This window comes from Leptidea sinapis, chromosome 5 (assembly GCF_905404315.1).
Source record: "Leptidea sinapis chromosome 5, ilLepSina1.1, whole genome shotgun sequence".
Classification (NCBI taxonomy): Eukaryota; Metazoa; Arthropoda; class Insecta; order Lepidoptera; family Pieridae; genus Leptidea; species Leptidea sinapis.
In genome coordinates, this window is record NC_066269.1 from 3,548,804 (window position 1) to 3,563,963 (window position 15,160).

General features: G+C 35.0%; 1 protein-coding gene across 2 annotated transcripts; it reads left to right on the forward strand.

Moving 5' to 3' along the window:
* The first annotated feature begins 761 nt into the window (after nucleotides 1-761).
* LOC126964479 (ubiquitin-like protein 5) lies at nucleotides 762-5,228 on the forward strand. 2 transcript variants are annotated; one of them, XR_007729385.1, is made up of 3 exons: nucleotides 762-1,117; nucleotides 3,041-3,158; nucleotides 3,616-5,228. XR_007729385.1 is itself a non-coding variant. In XM_050807608.1 (2 exons), the coding sequence occupies exons 1-2, from the start codon at nucleotides 940-942 to the stop codon at nucleotides 3,082-3,084; spliced, it is 222 nt and encodes a 73-aa protein (XP_050663565.1). In that variant the 5' UTR covers nucleotides 762-939; the 3' UTR covers nucleotides 3,085-3,197. The 2 variants fall into 2 exon arrangements, 1 of the variants encoding a protein (XP_050663565.1); XM_050807608.1 differs by lacking the exon at nucleotides 3,616-5,228 and having other exon boundaries at nucleotides 3,041-3,197.
* The last annotated feature ends 9,932 nt before the right edge of the window (nucleotides 5,229-15,160 follow it).

The following is a 15,160-nucleotide window of genomic DNA, read 5'->3' on the forward strand; positions in this document are numbered from 1 at the left end:
AAAAAATATATTTTTTTCGTTTTGTTTTATTTCTGGTATATTAACAAATTTTATGTATTAATAAAAAAAAATCTATGCTTGTTTATATTAACCTTAAATGCTGAGTGTTTATACTATCTTTGATCTTAACTTTTTGTTAAAATTTGATTTATTATTAAATACGCCAAAGAAGTATAACTTCTAACACGTGTACATAAGTACACACACTCTTTTTTAGTAATTTAAAAATGATTACCTGTATGGTATTTTTAATAAAAAAGATAATTTGTACTTGTTAAATAATTTAGGTGTGTATCTCAATCCAACAAAATATTCATTAAGTATAATAAATAATAATATACAAGTTTGTTGCAGTTTTTGTGTTTAATATAAAAAAGTCAGATGCATCATTATTCTGTTATTATGATATTATAATAGTAGGTAGTAAGTAAACTGCTGCAACGATATTTGTGCGAGCGTAACGTAATTAGCGTGGCGCCTCTTCCTTCCCGCGTCATGTATGGTCATGTACAGCTGTAGCTGCACGCTACTGCAACAACAGTCTACTCGACCGATGCGGCCCAAGTTCACCCGTCCAACCATCGTGTTTCACTTGCTTTGATCTGCGTTTGACTCGCGGACACAATTACAGACTATATCAATAACTACTAATTTTTATAATCGAGGTATCTCAAGACATTTTTATAATCGAAGGATTTCATATATCTCCTCAACGACCACGGCAGACGGCTTCTTGTCAAATCCAAATGTCAAATTTTAACTCGTATTCGTAAATCATAATGGCTTTGTCAGATTGTGCAATTTGAATGAAATTTACGTACAGATTACATATCAATTACTGTTACTTGATTTTCGATATTTTTACTTGAATATCATCTTTATATCTATTCACTCACATAAATCTTACGTTTCCTAGTTCCCTTACCTTTACACAATAAAATGCTCGAAATAACATGCAATGATCGTCTAGGCAAGAAAGTTCGGGTAAAATGTAATCCTGATGACACAGTAGGTGATTTGAAGAAATTAATTGCTGCACAAACTGGCACCCGTTATGATAAAATTGTTTTAAAGAAATGGTATACAGTGTTCAAGGACCACATTAAGCTTTCAGATTGTATCCTTTTTAAGATGTTTAGCAAATAGCTAGTGTAAGTTACTTGATAATAAATTAATACATTCTTGCTTAGCCCAGGGCTACACTTAAACAACTTTAAAAAAAGAGCAAAAGTACTTAATTTTTCTTGGAAGTTTATAATTTTGGAACTGATCAAACTTTGCATTGGACATATTTTAAGACATAGTTGAACATAGTACTTATCCTCATAATTAATTCCTCAGTTAACCAATGGGACGACTGAATCAGCAAGTAAAACATTGCTTTATTTATTTTATTTTATTTCTTAGGCACAACAAACAGTTCAAACAATACATTTTACAATTTCAAAGTAAAGTAGATATTAAATTAATTTTAGTGAGAACCCACACCATTATCCAAAGGTTAATTTTATAGTTACTAGTATCTTACATGATGAATAACAAAGTTTAACATTAATTAAAGTAATATGTACAAACATAAAGAGGAAAGAAATATAAAATTCTGATGTCTTAAAACTAAGTTATTTACAAAATTTACTTTATATTTAAACAAAAGAGTTACCTAATGAGATTTTATATATATATAAAAAAAAACTAATATATTAATCCTGTTCAGTTAAAATATGATTTACTTTTTGTTGTTGGTTGGTTTTGTTGAAAAGAAAATGTCAAGGTCATTAAAAAGTCTGTCATGTGTGTCGACCAATCTGTGTAGTGGGGTGCGACCGCCAGCGTGTGTGTGGTAGTGAAATAGCCGCTGCGTGCGCCTATATGCTATGCGTGGAACTGCGTAATTAAGTTTATTGTTTAGTTTTATGCCATCATATTATATATTGTGACAAATATTGTACAATGTCATTGCACCCAAAAGAGTACGCCGATTGTGTAAGCTAAGAAGTTTATAAATTTCAAGCAACTGACTGTACATTCGTTTCGTACCAACAAGACAGATTTTTAATTCAGTGGTTGAAGTAAACACTTAATAGTTAGTAGGTAATTAAAATGCAGTATATTTAAAGTTTGAGCTTATGGCAAAAGACTTTACAGTAGTACCACATTTTAAACTACCAAATTTGAAGTAGTAAGAGTAATACAAATATTTTTTTAACCTCTGATCTAATAGAGAGGTGTTATATGTTTGATATTTTGTGTCTGCGTGTCTGTAACATAATAGCTCTTGTTAGTGTTCTTTGAACCTTTTTTGTGTTTTCTAACTTTATTTACCATATGCAATCTTTTTATATAATTTTCAATCTAAAAATAATTTTAAAAATTTGGAAAGTAGACAAACTTCATCCCATTTGAAGTTATTTTGAATTGATTTTATGTAAATGAAAGTTTTTCTTTTAATAGTTTAGTATAAATGAATTTAAGATAATTAGAGTAAACTAATATATATTGCATAAAAATCTATAAATTATGTTTGCACTTTTTCAGTCAGACAGTCTGAAGCCTGTAAAAAGTATGAAGGAAAGTTTACATTTTATAACTAAGTAAATACCAATTACAAAAATTAGAAGCAATAATTTATAGGATAATGTTTAACAGTGCATGATATATACATTCTGCCACAATTCAAAACGGGTCGTTCTACATAGTGACCTAATATATTATAGCAAAAAAAAAAATAAGTTTTATAAGTTGTGTATTGTTATAACACGATTTTAATATGCAGGTCATGAGAACACCTCTAATCCTACTTCTTTACTAAGGGGTACCCTAACATGACTCCACTTATCTTACAAATATGAAATTTTTCAGTCAAGTCAAGGCTGAGAACAATAAAATGAAATATAATACAAAAATATCCTCTTACCCTCTTATACTTTATTTTTGGATTTGAATTTTGTCAATTGCTTACTTAATATTTTTATTTTATTTTTGTCCAAAATGTCTTCCACTTTCATATTCATTGTAAATTTTTTTCTTAACCCTGTACCAGATGAAATTCATGATGGAATGAATTTGGAGCTTTATTATCAATGAATCACGGATATTTAAGTGTGTTATATGTGAAATACAACTGTGTGTGGACTATTAAACTTTGAAGTGTCTTAAATGTAAGTTAAATATTAAAATGTTTCATGAAATTTGTTTAAGACATGTTTGATTTTGTTTAATTATCACCACTCTTTACAACCAAACTTACTGAGCATTATGGCTGTCTGGCATTATTTAATGATATTATTTTTAATATTCTAAAGGTAAGACCAGATAATCACACTGTATTATTTGATGAATTTAGATCGATATTATACACACCTTTAGTACCATTTATCTCCCATTATCCCAAACCACTGTAACACAACCTTTTTAACCGCATGAGCTGACACTTTGTTTCTTTTATAAAATAACGAGGTTATGGGGTTCACAGGCTCTAAGAACAAAATCTATTGTTACTGCAACCTATTTTGATTGACAAATCGTAAACAGTCAGCCATGCTTGGTAATAGCTCCTTAGTATTTTGAATATTAAACCATTACGTAACATACACAATTTTTTTTGGAACCTACTAGTGAACAAGAGCCGATTCGGTTCTGGCACTCGCCGGCCGACGCTGCCGCGGCACGCTACGACTACGAGAGGTCGACACAGCGGCCAAACCCTATAATTGGTCGCTTTCGCCAGCCACGGCTGAGCTCCGATCCGTCTAACGACAATTATTCACCTGTCTTTTTAATCGGCTTGGGTTCGGGTGTTTCCGCTCCTCATTTTTACTAGGCATTTATGTATTAGAATACTTTGGTACTTTTTAATTCTAAAATTGTAGGATGAAATAACCGGCCACTTGACTCTTGTAACTGTGATGTTTTACTATCGTACTAATTTACTAACCGCCCACAAATAAAATAACTTTTAAAGGATTAAAACGCTTGTGTACCTGTGTTTGTAAGCCCCCCTGAAAACGAGATCTGGAAAGTCTTGAAACGTGGGGTTAACTAATAATAAAAATATAACTTTTACGTAAAAAATCGAATGTAAAAACACAGTTACAATTGCACGCGTTTTAATCCTCTTAATGTGTTTTATTTGTTGTAACACTCGCGTTTATCAAAGAAATAATAGTAGATTTTACAACGAGTGCACAAAACGAACCACTTATTACCCGAGACTTTTAGCAGCCCGAGCCGAAGGCGAGGGCTGATAGTAATGTCGAGGATAAAATGGTTTTGTGGACGAGTTATAAACTCTGCTTTTCATTTCGATTGCGAGGAAATAAAACAATAGTATAACATAACATTTCTTAAATTAATATTCAAAGAAAAATTTGTGCAGTTTTGAATACTGAAGGAAATTGTTTTTCCCGGCATATTAACGGTATTTTTCAGAATTTGTAAAGTGACATATTGTGAGAAGAGGGCTCTGACGACATTTGCAAAAATATTGTGAACTTTGAGATATTTTTCCCGAGACTTAGGCGGTATTATCTGTTGCAGAACTCTCTGTGCATTAATTTCCATAATCGTAGTAGGAGAGAGTGCTAAATCCTCTTCTTCACTGGACATTTTTAACAATTTTAGCAAATTAGAAGAAATTAATAAACGCATGAAAAAACAAGACCTCTTTCCCGCCGCTTTTTTTTAATCTTACGACATTGCTATTAGGCATGGGCTCCACACGTATACAGCCTACTATTAAATAAATTTTGTAATATATGTATATTTTTAATTAATTAAAATATAACCTACCGTATTTTACTTTAAATTTTAATATCTTTTATGTCTAAAAACACATAATAAGCAAATAAATTAAAGTAAATATTATAAAATAACAAATTCTATCTCTGAAATTTTTATTGTGTTTGGCTGTATGGCTCATTGTCTTTGCCTTAATATAGATACATTTAGTAGATACGTTAATGCATTTGTGCACAAAAGTTGATCAGCCTATAACGTGCACAAATAAGCAATTTCAGAGCATGAGAAGTGAAAAAAATATTTTTCCATTATATTTCTCAACTGATCTAACCTCTCAAATGTATAAATTAACAGTATATAATATTTGTCCCCTTTTTTTAAATATAATTATGTTTTGAAGGTATGATAAATATGCAAGACTAAAGATCTGATTTTTCTAATAATATGTGTACCTATGTGTATATATATTTATTAATTTTATAGAATTGTTTTGGTTTGATTTTCTTATTATAATATACCTTTTTGAGCCACTTTGATATGTATTATACTGTTATTTTAAGCCTTCATGGTATGCGAATATTGAAATAAAGTCTACTTGGTCCAACCTGTTTTTTATCATGGTCACCCGACAATTTCAATTATCAGTGTCGAAAATATAGCAGTTGAACGAATTACCAATTTGCCCATATATCATAACAGCGAGTGTTTGTTAACAGGGGACGCTATTTTTTTACATCATCAGCATACATCAAAAAATTTGAGTTCTTAAAACAGGTGTGTATGTCGTTTACAAATATGTTAAAAACGAGTGGGCCAAGGAGAGATCCCTGTGGAACGCCAGAATGTGAACCACTTCGATATGTATTTATTAGGAAACCATTTACCGCCACAGCCCCGTGGATACCTGCTGAGTATAGTTTCTTGAAGAGTAGGGAGTGGTCGATACGGTCGAATGCCTTACTGTAGTCAGTAAATATGGTATCTACTTGACCCCCCCATCCATTCCTGAGGATGTGTATTCAGTAAATGACAACAAGTTAGTCGTTGTGGATCGATTTTCTATGAATCCATGTTGCTGGTGTATAAATACGTTCGATAATGCTGAGTAGGTTTGGGAATGAACTATGCGTTCCAAAATCTTGGCAAAGATACACAATTTAGAAATCGGCCTAAAATTTTTTACATCATTCTTAGCACCATTTTTGTGAACTGGAGTAACTAATGCAGATTTCCAAGTTTTAGGGACTATACCTTCTTCAATTGATCTTCTATATAGATTAGTTAGAGGTGTGATTAAATTTTTTGTAAACTTAATAATGAAATGAAATGATTTATTTGTATGAATCGTGGTAACATAGTTGTTAACAATTAATTGGTGCATACAAATATTTGATTGTCAATATTGGAATATCATATTTAATTTATACTTATACGTTCTTAATACACATTACATAGCTTTAATTCAATGATATAATATAAAATAAACATTAGTTTGTAGGTACCTCTCAAAAATTACATTTGAATACTATTATTTTTGGCTAAAGAATTCTTTTAAACTATAAAAGCATTTATCTATTAGCCATAATTTTAATTTTTTATGCATTAATATTTTAGGCATCTCTCTAATATTCTTTGGAAGGTGGTTAAATACCCTACTACACATAACATTTGCATTATTTTGATGAAGCGCTGTTCTACAGTATGGCATCAGAAGGCGAGTTGGATCTCTTAATCCTAATATGGAATAGTCCTTTGCTGGTTTAAAAAGTTCACCATGTTTTTTAATGAACATACAAATTTCTAATATATATAGGCCAGTAAGCGTTAACAGACGGTGCTTTTTAATAATGGTCTACATGATTATAGAGGACTGACATTGCATAAAGCTCTTATACATTTTTTTTGTGCCAGAAAAACATTTGAAATATTAGTGGAGTTTCCCCATAGTATTAACCCGTACCGTAAAACTGACGCAATATAACCGTGGTATGCAGTAAGTGCAGCATTAAAGGATACAGTTTGTCTGAGCCTTCTTAAAGCGAAAACGAACTTATTTATTTTGCCTGCCACTGTATCACATTGAGCTTTCCAGTTACAATTGCAATCTAATATAAGGCCTAAAAATTTTGTTGTGTTTGTTTCTTTAATCGTTTGGTCACTGTGTGTTATATTTAGAGATTTATGTATTGTTTTATAATTAGAAAATTGTATATATTTAGTTTTTGTCATATTAGCGAATAAATTATTCTCATTAAACCATGTCAATATAGTTTCTAAATTTTTATTTATAGTCATATTATAATTATTTATCGCTTTATGATCGTCAGGAATAATTATGGATATGTCATCTGCAAATAATACACAGTTATAGTCAACCACATCGGGTAAATCATTCAAATAAATTAAAAACAGTAAGGGTCCCATAAGACTTCCTTGAGGAACTCCAAATTTACTAATTAAATAGGGTGACTTGTATGTAGTCATCTCCAGTTTCTCATTTATGTTATTTATTTCTACAATTTGTTGTCTATCGGCTTACTAACTTTCAATCCATTTTAGAGCAGGGCCTCTTATACCATATTTTTCACATTTATATATTAAGATATGATGATCAACAAAATGTTATGTTTATTTAGAAAATGCATTATTCTTACATACATTGCTTTACCATTGGTGGTACTTAAACATTGGTGGTAGTACATTAGGTCCAGCTCCTTTCGACAAGTCAAGAGATGTGAGAAGTCTATATATTTTCTCAGGGTCTATTTCTACATCGCACAAAGACTGTGAGTTCTGAAAGCATCGGGAGTTGAACGAAAATAGATTGAAAATACTCAGCAAAGAGGTTACATACGGTTTCTCCACTATCAGCTGATTTCCCAAAGTAATAAATAAATAAAAAAATAAATAAAAATATTTTATTTCGGACAGATTATATCATCCATAGCCAATTTTGCATTAAAAAAGGTATACAACATTACTTAATTAGATAACATTAATTAGTAAAAGAAGTTTTATATAAATTAGAATTAAAAAGTATAAATTACAAATGGAAAATTAAAAATATTAAAAATAACATTATTATATAAGAAAAAATTTTGGTATGTTTCGGTGGTAATGTTTTACCGTTTTCAATATACAATTTTTACGATTATTATATAATCTCGTCAGAAATCCCGCTCTAGCCCTACGCATTACAGCATAAAAATCGTCAACCCTGTGCATCGCAAACATACCCGACGCGCTACACCTCCATGGCAACCCCAGCAGAGACCGAAACGCATTGTTATATTGCACTCTGAGAGCGTCAAAGGTGGCTTTGGTGTAATTGTACCAGAGCTGAGAGGTGTAGAGTGCCTGGCAGTAGGCTTTGAACAGGGTGACCTTTACTTGTCGGGAACAGCGGGCGAAACGCCTAGCCAGCATATTGCTTTTTGCTGCCAGTGACCTTCTCTGTCTCTCTAGGTCCTCATTATCTTTCATCGTCTCACTTAGTACATGTCCTAGATATTTAAATTTAGTCACATATTGCAGTTCTGAGCCACATAGTTTTATAGGCAGTACATTTTCTGGACCTTTTTTGAATTTAAATATCATAACTTTAGTTTTAGACACATTATACAATAATCCATGTTTTTCCGCATATTTTTCACAAATGACAATAAGGCTACGCAAGCCGCAGACCGACGGACTGAGCAGAGCCATGTCATCAGCGTAGCTCAGATTGTTAACGCTGACGCCTCCAATCTGGCAGCCTGCCCTAGCACTGCTCAGTTCCCCGATCAGTTCATTTACATAGATGTTAAATAGAATCGGTGACGTCAGACCACCCTGCCTAACGCCGCAATTTAACCGATAGGTATCGGAAAAATCATTTTGCCATTTTACTTGGTTAATTTGGTTTGTATACCAAAACTGTAACAAGTCCACTATCCTGCTAGGTACTTTGGTAGCTCGCAGTTTATTCCACAAAATATTGTAATTAATAGTATCGAATGCTTTGCTCAGATCCAGGAAACATCCATATACGGATGTTTCCCTAGTGAGATAATAGTTAACAGTACTTTTTAAGGCAAAAATGGCTAAGTCTGTTGATAAACCGCTACGAAAACCAAACTGACCGCAGTGTAATTTGATATTGCAATTTAAGTGGGATATTAACAATCTCTCAAAAATTTTTGAAAATATTGTTGTGAGAGAAATAGGGCGGTAGTTTTTAGGGTCGGAGACGTCACCAGCTCTGTTTTTAACGATCGGTATTACATTCGTTTTCATCATATTTACAGGGAGATAGCTATGATCGATACATGAATTGTATAATGTAGCCATTATCTCAAAGAGCCTCGGGCCACCGTATAGCACATGCTCCACACTGAGGTGGTCGTGGCCCGGGGACTTGCCACGCTGCATGTCACTCACGCACCGCGCCACCTCGTCAACTGACACGTGTAGCGTGCACGAGTCGCCCGCGCCCGCGTCGCCACCGGGGTGTGACTCAGCGGTAGGGCATGCGCCGATTAAGGGGCAGTCTACACGGAATGTATTTACAAATAAGTTTGCTATATCTTTATGGTGGTGTAAACCACCCACCGACACAGGAGTACTACATTTAGGCTTTAATTTATTCGTTTCCTTCCAAAATTTTCCAAAGTCATTATTTCGTCTAAAGGTTGCAATTATGTCCATTTTAATTTTGTCCTGATTGGATTGGCACCATTTTAATTTTTGCTTAAATGATTTTCTAGAATTAGCCATTTCTTCATAAATATCTCCATGAGAAGGACGTCCATGCCGATTCCAAATCAGAAATGACTGTCTGGCCCTGGCATGGGACTCCCTCACATGTTGATTCCAGCCCACCACTGTCTTTTTCCTGGTTTTTGTTCCTCCTGTGTAGGTGTCAGTGGCAGCCCTAGTCATACATTCAATCATGCTAGCATATAACGAATCTATATACTGGTGGTGATCACGCATGTTACAACAAGTACCACAACACGGTAAGTTATTATATTTATAGTTATCTAGATATTGACTACATAATTCGGTATAATTACACTGCTGGTCTGAGGTCCTATATCCCCATTGAATTTTATTAACAAGTGTTTTATTTAAAATAACACTTTTTGGTACAATTACTTCAAAATCGAATTCAACAGCTAAAGGAAAATGATCCGACCAATATACATTATTGAGTACACGCACGCCCCTGAGCGCGCGCAGGGCAGCATTCGTTACTACGACATGGTCGATCCAGCTAGTCGTGCCATGCGCGTCGCTGAGGTACGTGTATGTACCTGACGTAACACCTAGTGTACTCACATCCGCACAAGTCCAGTCTTCCTCCTCGCAATAGGCAACTAATTCACGACCAAATAAGCTATTTTTATGTGACACATCACCATTAAAATCCCCGAGACATATGACACTTTCTACGTCATCATGTGACGCGATCACTGCACTAATTACTCCTAAGCATTCGGTAAACATAGGTAGGTTGTCCGCGGCCTCTGTGGGCATGTACACTGAGACCACTATGATACTGCGACGCGCGAGTTCTAAGCGGACTGCTGCCACACGTGGGTTACCACAGTCGATATGGTTGACTGTAGGGAAAATATCGTTTCTCCATAGTATGGCGACGCCTCCGTAGGGTCGACCCTTGAGAACACCACTCGTCGTATCTACCGCGGACACACCATACGCTCCAAACTTCTCATCAATAGTATTCAGGAAGTCAAGATCATCAGGTAGGAGCCAGTGCTCCTGTATCGCGATAACCTGATATTCACTACATAGATCACGAATATGCTGGCAGGAACGTTTGACCGATCGGCAATTGAATGAGATCATTTTTACACTAGTCATTTTTGTTTACGGCTGTATTCTCAACGCCTATCAGTGTAGAGGGCTGATTAGCGGAACAAACGATCGAGCGGTAATAGCGTTTAGGTCTAAATTGGAATAGCCTGAACTCTATACCTACTGGCCAAATATCAGCTGACAATAAGGTATTTTCTTCCGACTTATTTACTGTGATTTTGAACGATGAGAAGTCAGACTTTTTGAATTGAATCAACTTTTCAACCCTTACAGGCTCAACGTTGTTTTCTAGTAGAAAATCAGTAATATTATTGTCGGTGGTTTGGGAATCGAACCTGGACGCGTAGATGTATGACAGTCGTGGCGCCACCTTAATATTGCTCGATGCTAAAACTGCTGTCCCAACTCTTTTTATAGATCCCTGCGATATAGTAAGTGTCTTGTTCTTAGGTTTATTTTTCCTGTGTCTTTTCTTGTTAATAACGGTCTTGAAACCGCCTTCTGTGTCAAAAAAGCTCGTAAGGCTTTCGGAGTTGGGGCTACTAGTAATAAGAGTAACTTGCCTTTTATCCTTTTGTTTACCACCCTTGTGTAGCGTAGCAGAGGCGGCGGCCGTGGAGTTTTGGCGGACACGGCCTTCGCGAGCGCTATGATGTGGCGGTGGCGGCAGTGACAGCGGGGCGGGGTAGCGGCTTGACGGAGGGGCGGGGGCAGCGGGCGTTGTAACTCCGACCGGTTTCGATATCTCCGGCGGCGGCCTCGTAGATAATTTTTCGTCTACCCTCAACTTCTGGTTTTCGTTTAGATTATTCAATTGAAATTGGGTTTTAAACTCGTCCAAATCAGATGACGTCACGTAGTTGGTTTTAATTGTGTTCACGTCTTGTTTCAAAATCCACAGATCCTTTAGTAACGCTGTGGCATCAACGTGATCAAATGTCACAGGGGGAAGTCGGTGTAAGTCCTTCGCCACAAAGATGGGCAGATCTTCAGGATCTGTTTCCTTAAGGATTCTCACGATCTCTTTCAGCGTCTTCTTTTGATCCCCCTCTCTTTTCCTGGTTATCCTCTGTTTGGTAGCCTCAAGGAGAACTAACTTTGCACTTTCGATATCGGATTCCTTGAAACCCGATAAACAAACTTGAATAAGACCAACTTCATCCATAAGGCACCGTTTACACTGAATGTAAGCTAATAACTCATTTATTATTACTTTACAGCTACTGCAAAGACTCGTCATTTTTTTTTTTTTAACAATAAAATTTAACTAATGTTTCGGTAGGCACGTATACAGTCACACACGTACTAACTAATAAAATACATGACCGCGCACGACCGTTGCGCGTGACTGACTGATTTAGTACAGTACCGTAATTAAGTACAGCTGGTAACTTGCCGTGGTCTTTTTATGCGATTTAATGAATGACCAAAATAATTTTGGTCGCTCATTAATACTGTTTTCCTTATTTTCAATATATGATAACACTGACGCTCAATAGTTTTGGCTCTTTTTCTTAATAAAGAGAAAGTCTCGTAAACAGCGGTGTTGCCATCGACTTGGTATTTTCTGAAAAATTTATTTAATAAATAAAAATAATTTATTCTTTAAGAATTTTTATTAAAGGTTTATTATACCAGGATGGGAATTTTGATGGGGGGGTAGTCCTGTGTGGTGTGTTTATCTCTAAGGCTATATAAACAATTATACAAGTAGTCCACCGCAGTGTCCAAGGTGTAGACTTCCAATCAATATTCATAAGGCTAGAATTAATTTTGTCGTAGTCACCTGATTCATAAAAGTATTTTTGTCTAGGCTTTGTGTCTAACACTTTGTCAAAGTTATAATTAACAGTAATTGTTAGGGACTTGTCATGCATGTCCTTAGGTACAAGGGGGGCATCACATGATAATACTGATTTAATGGGTGAATGACGATTCAAGTAATGATAATTTTTCTTTAGTTCGATGCAGAATAGATGCCATTTGGTCCAATAAAAATTTTACAAAGTTTGGCCGAGTAGTTTTCATTTTATGAACATTTTTTATGAAAACTTTTGTTTACCTCGATGATATAATTGTTTTTTGTGTACGGCTTTTTTAGGAGTTTTCATTCAAGTTAATTATATATTATAATTATAAATTGACACTAAAAATTAAAGAGAAAACTTCGTAACGTAAAAAAAGAAAAAAAAACATTTATAAATGTAACTTCAAAAAATAAAAAAAGCTTTTTCTATGAAATATACCCACATACGATTAAATACGTAATTCTACATACGTAGTCATGTATTATAACAACGTTATTGAGTTGGTGCAAATTGTCACTCAATGCACGTTTTTTCACTAAATTGAATTTCAAATTTTAGTGAGTAATAATACTAGTGAACAACGGCCAATTCGGTTCTGGCAATCGCCGACTGCTGCCGCGGCACGCTATGCTCAGCTCGTGAGTTGTGATTAAGGTCTTAATTTGTTTTCGGGGCCTACTAGTGAACATCAAATTTTAAAAAACCGAATATCAAATTTTAGTGAGGCACTCCGAGCCAGTTTTACAAAAATTGAGCTGTGAGAGAAGTGATTGAACTGAATGTACAGTCTGTATTGACAATCTTTTCGATTAAACAACACAACAAACTCACACAAAAACACAAAATTAACAGACAAGTTTATATTATAGGTACTACATAGGCAATTAAAACAGTTTATTTCTCATGTGATTTTATTTACACTTTTATTCAATAAAAAAATTAAGATCCCTGGAGTCATAACTGCTATTGATGACACTCGTGTTGCCATCTTCAAACCACATGAATTTTAACCGCAACATATCACTCTTTATGTGACAGTATGAATTTTATTATCTCGAGCGATTGCCAATTTCGCAGGCACCTGCACAGCAAAGCCAAGTAGGTAGAAAGGGAGGAAATTTATTGCCTACATTTTAGCGCACGTCCGGCAAAAGTTGAGTATTTATCTTTTCTCTGTTCCCCCTTATATAGTATTTATTTATTTATTTATTAGGAAGCCAATGTGCATACAACTATCTTAGTCTACGGACACTTTTAAAAATTATTTTATAATGTTGTACACTCAACTTACAGGCTAACTCGACATGCATAATGCATTCTTTGTTTAAATAAAACTTTTTACTTTATGTTACTTTAAGCTAGAGACAATTTTGAAAAATATAACAAGAATAAAACCACAAGCAAAAGGCTGATAAAAAATAATAATTAGGTTTAAACAAGAATAACAAAAGAAAAAATAATAATAACTACGAACAATTATTAATTAAGTCATCTTGCAGTACTTGCATAATTTTTTTGACTTCTTTTTTGAAACATGTGATTATTCGTCGTGTTACATGTGTCGTTTAATTTTCACTATGTCATACCGCATCACGTTGTTTTGCGACCTGATAAAAGTTCCACAAAATTACGTGTGGTACTCGATGCAAGTATTCGGTTTATGTTGTAGCCCTTACCTCGCAATACGAACGGTTCGTCAGTTGATAACCGACGAAGGTTCGCTTTTTCCGGCCGCGGCTCCCGTTGCTGAGCGCCACTTATTTATGGGTGACCTCGCCACCTCTTGCGGAAACCCTCACGAAGGCATCGAGCTATCTCAACAATTAATTGAGTTGTTACATGCTGGCGGGTTCGATTTAGCTAAATTTTCAAGTAATTCGGTTGCAGTCATGAAGAGCATACCATCCTCCGCTCGGGTCTTGTCTGATGTCGAGTTCAGCCCTGACGATTCGTTAAAAATATTAGGTCTACGTTGGCTACCGTCTGAAGATATTTTTGCGTTTACAGTAAATATTCGTGAATTTGAATGAAACGTAATATTTTATCCACTATTGCCCGAATATGGGACATAATGTGATTGGTGGCCCCAGTCTCTATACTGAGAATATTAATTATTCAATCGTTGTGGAATGAACACATTGATTGGGATGAAAAGCCACCACAAAAAATAGTCACTTTGTGGCGCCAAATTGAGTCGGAATTACATGTAGAAACCGTTAAAATACCGCGTTTTGACAGATATTCGAGTTTCTACGACCCATAGTGCGTTGTTGGTGTCTTAGGCTTCCCGGAAGCTTCCGAGAAAGCCTATGGTGGAGTCACTTATCTTCATATTTATTTTCCAAATGAAAATAAATTCGTAACTAATTTAATTTGTTCTAAATCTAGAGTAGCTCCTATACGTACCGTTTCATTGGCTAAATTGGAACTATGCGGTAATTTAATTTTAGATAAATTAATGCGTTCAGCTGTCGAGACATATTCGCAGCGTATAAAAATTAATAATATTTATGCATTCACGGATAGAATGGTAGCTTTAGCATGGATCAATGCACCAGCATTTTTTTAAAGAATAGAAGGACAAACGAGCGTACGGGTCACCTGTTGTTAAGTGATCACCGCCGCCCACAATCTCTTGCAACACCAGAGGAATCACAGGAGCGTTGCCGGCCTTTAAGGAAGGTGTACGCGCTTTTTTTGAAGGTACCCATGTCGTATCGTCTTGCCTCGAGGGTAGGATGCAAAACAGGAACGCATTCTATCCCAATCTGCTGTGGGTCGCTGGTGGTCTGCGA

What these genes read in the sequence shown, in the direction of transcription:
- LOC126964479 (XM_050807608.1), top strand. Translation starts at nt 940, where the DNA reads ATGCTCGAAATAACATGCAATGATCGTCTAGGCAAGAAAGTTCGGGTA. An exon ending in CCACATTAAGCTTTCAGATT is followed by an intron (nt 1,118 to 3,040) that starts GTATCCTTTTTA and finishes ACCCTGTACCAG; the next exon opens with ATGAAATTCATGATGGAATG.